The sequence below is a fragment of the Cicer arietinum genome, unplaced genomic scaffold, assembly GCF_000331145.2.
Source record: "Cicer arietinum cultivar CDC Frontier isolate Library 1 unplaced genomic scaffold, Cicar.CDCFrontier_v2.0 Ca_scaffold_5572_v2.0, whole genome shotgun sequence".
Classification (NCBI taxonomy): Eukaryota; Viridiplantae; Streptophyta; class Magnoliopsida; order Fabales; family Fabaceae; genus Cicer; species Cicer arietinum.
In genome coordinates this window covers 1-2,747 of record NW_027339219.1, presented here as the reverse complement: position 1 = coordinate 2,747, position 2,747 = coordinate 1, and the positions used below count along the sequence as shown (strand labels likewise).

The 2,747-nt window shown below is 28.5% G+C and overlaps 1 protein-coding gene across 1 annotated transcript; it reads right to left on the bottom strand.

The window, feature by feature from the left end:
• Nucleotides 1-1,647: 1,647 nt before the first annotated feature.
• Nucleotides 1,648-2,713, bottom strand: LOC101510472 (COBRA-like protein 10). Its single transcript, XM_004517134.4, has one exon. It carries the CDS (start codon nucleotides 2,698-2,700, stop codon nucleotides 1,717-1,719), a length of 984 nt encoding a protein of 327 aa, XP_004517191.4. The 5' UTR covers nucleotides 2,701-2,713; the 3' UTR covers nucleotides 1,648-1,716.
• Between the last annotated feature and the right edge of the window lie 34 nt (nucleotides 2,714-2,747).

Below are 2,747 nucleotides of genomic sequence, written 5' to 3'. Positions count from 1 at the left end.
TTTTTTTTTTTTTTTTTTTTTTTTTTTTTCTGACAGAATAGTAGTTTGGTTTTTCTTTAACAAAATTCTATTTAATTAGGAAAAAAATCGGTATTCATGTAATGCTATTGTATAAGTCAAAATAAAAATGTAATGTAATTGTCATAGTCTTGTTTGTGTTAACTTCATACGTCTTCCACAGTCTTATTTGTCATAAATAATTGCTCCCAAATTTATACAGTGGAGTCTTAGGATGTATTTTATCACATAAAAAACAAATTGAGTACAAAATTCCTATAATTTATGTAATTACAACACAATGTTTTTGAGTAAAAATTTGACATTTTATGTACACAACTGTAGATGGTAGGTAGTCTTTGTCGTTGAATAAGCCAGTATAATCGGACAAATTTTCTCTTTAAAATTTTAATGTTTAGGGTTTAAGATTTAAATGGTTAATCGATATAATTTTAGATATTTTCAATCATAAATTCAATTAAAACAACAAAAAAGAGAATATTACGTTGAAAGCTAATAAATACACCGAATCAATACATAAATAAGGATAAAGATATTTGGTCTATTGCCATATAAAAATAACACGTAGATAAATAAAAATATAACAAGTAGATAAATAAAATAAAAATTAGTCAATTTTCTTTTTGAAGAAAGAAGATCGAATATATTGTCATCGTTTAATTAGATATTCAAATAGTAAACTTAAATACTTTAAAATGGTAAATTAATAATCGAATATCAAAATAGAGACAAAATTGATGAAAATAATTTGTTTATGAGAGGAAGGGAGTGAATTAGTACCTGATTATAGATGACGAAGAAGATAATTAGGAAGAATTCTTCCTCAGCAGTCATAGAGTCATTATGTTCATTAGATATAGGTAAATGAATTTGATTAAAGTGAGAAATTAGAGATGGACTAAAATGTAAATTTTGGAAAAGCTTCTTTAAAAAAGTTTCTTTACTCACTGAAGTCTTTTTAAAAGCCTTTGAATTTTGTTTGCGGCTATTTACACGTTTGGATTGAAAGTCAAACATATATTTGTATATATTTGAGAATATTAAGTGAGAAAAGAAACATCTTATCTTTAAAAGAAAAATATAGGTTATTGGACTAGAGCTATAGTGTCATAATGCATCGAGTCCAATAGATCGGTCCAAATAGTCTAACGTAAAAGATCTTTGGCTAATAAATTTAACTCTATAATCATTTTGGTCCATAATAAAGAAAAGATTTCATTTCATGCCTTCGATTTTTTTTTTACTTCTATCCCACATTTTAATAAAAAAATTGAATTTTACTCTTTCTTAAGTGAAATTTTATATTTTATGATACATATTTGTGTTTTAAAAAACTTAAAAACAATCGAAACACAAATGTGTTCAAAAAACTTAAAAAAAATATCTTAAAAGAAAAATTTGAATTTTTTTAAAAATGTTTTCCGAAAAACTTTGACATAACACATTTATATTCCGAGACCTTGGAATTTAATTTGAGGGACAATGAAGAAAAGCTAGCATACACTACTATATTATATATACACATTTAGAATTAGAATTGCTATCAAAGTAGACCACTACATCAATCAGTCCCTGCATTGGCCATTCATGAATTTCATTATCTAAATAATAAGACAGTATAAGCAGGGAATTGGGTCACAACAGCATGACACCAAAAATAAAGTGGTCAAATTAAATTGTTTTTAACTTTGTGGCATCCTAATACAATATTTGATTCAATGTAAAAGCTAAAACTAAGACTAACAACATTTGTTGTACTAAATATACATTTGGTAATTGGTTTCCACTTCTCACAGGGAATTGTGTAGGAATAGAACACTCCTCTCCATTAAAAAGAACTTTTGTAGGGAACCCATCTCCTTTTGCTATTTGAATATATGGTGTGAATTTCTTTGTAAATGAAATAACAGATTGTTGTTTTCCAGGCACCTTTGGATTTGTTCCATTGTCTTCAGCTATCAAATAATTTGCTCCTTGTAATCCTTGCATGAAAATAGTGTTATTGATTTTTTTCAAGAGTGTTCCATTAAAAGAGTAAACTTTCTCAAAACCAATAGAAACCCTCTTCTTAAATTGCAATGCAGTGAACCAATTCTGAAAATGAAAAGGTTGCCAATTAAATAAAGTGATTCTAGCACTCCATCCACCTTTAAAATCTGAAACTACATGCCAATTTATGGTAACTCCACAGTTATCACCACATGGTAATTTCTTAGGCACATGTAAATGCTTTAATTTAGCCCAAGCAACTGTCTTAAGTGTCCTGTTTTCAAAAGGTACAAGAAGTGCTTCTGGAGGTAGAAGCATTGCTCTTGCATTCTGATTACAATGTTCTGTTTTGGTATCACCTTCATCACAACCACATGCACATGTGTTACAAGGAACAACAGAATCATTATAATAAGCAGAGAAAGAAACACAACATCGAGTGTTCCTCTTAACTGGTTTTGATATATTGCAAATTATTTGCCAACTAGCAATAGTGAAAACAGTAGCTTCAAGTCCTCTAGGATCAGGAAATGTAGAAGGTTCCACCTTTAATGGTGCACCACATTTATAATAAGGATTAAGAATACCCATTATTTTCCATTTTTCAGGTGGATAAAGTGATGTTTTATCCAAATCAGGTGGAGCTTTAAACACTTGCATTTGGAAAACAGATTTTGATTGAGTTGGATCCATAATGATAGGTAAAATAGAACCATTTCTACAACAAAATGGTATTTTAC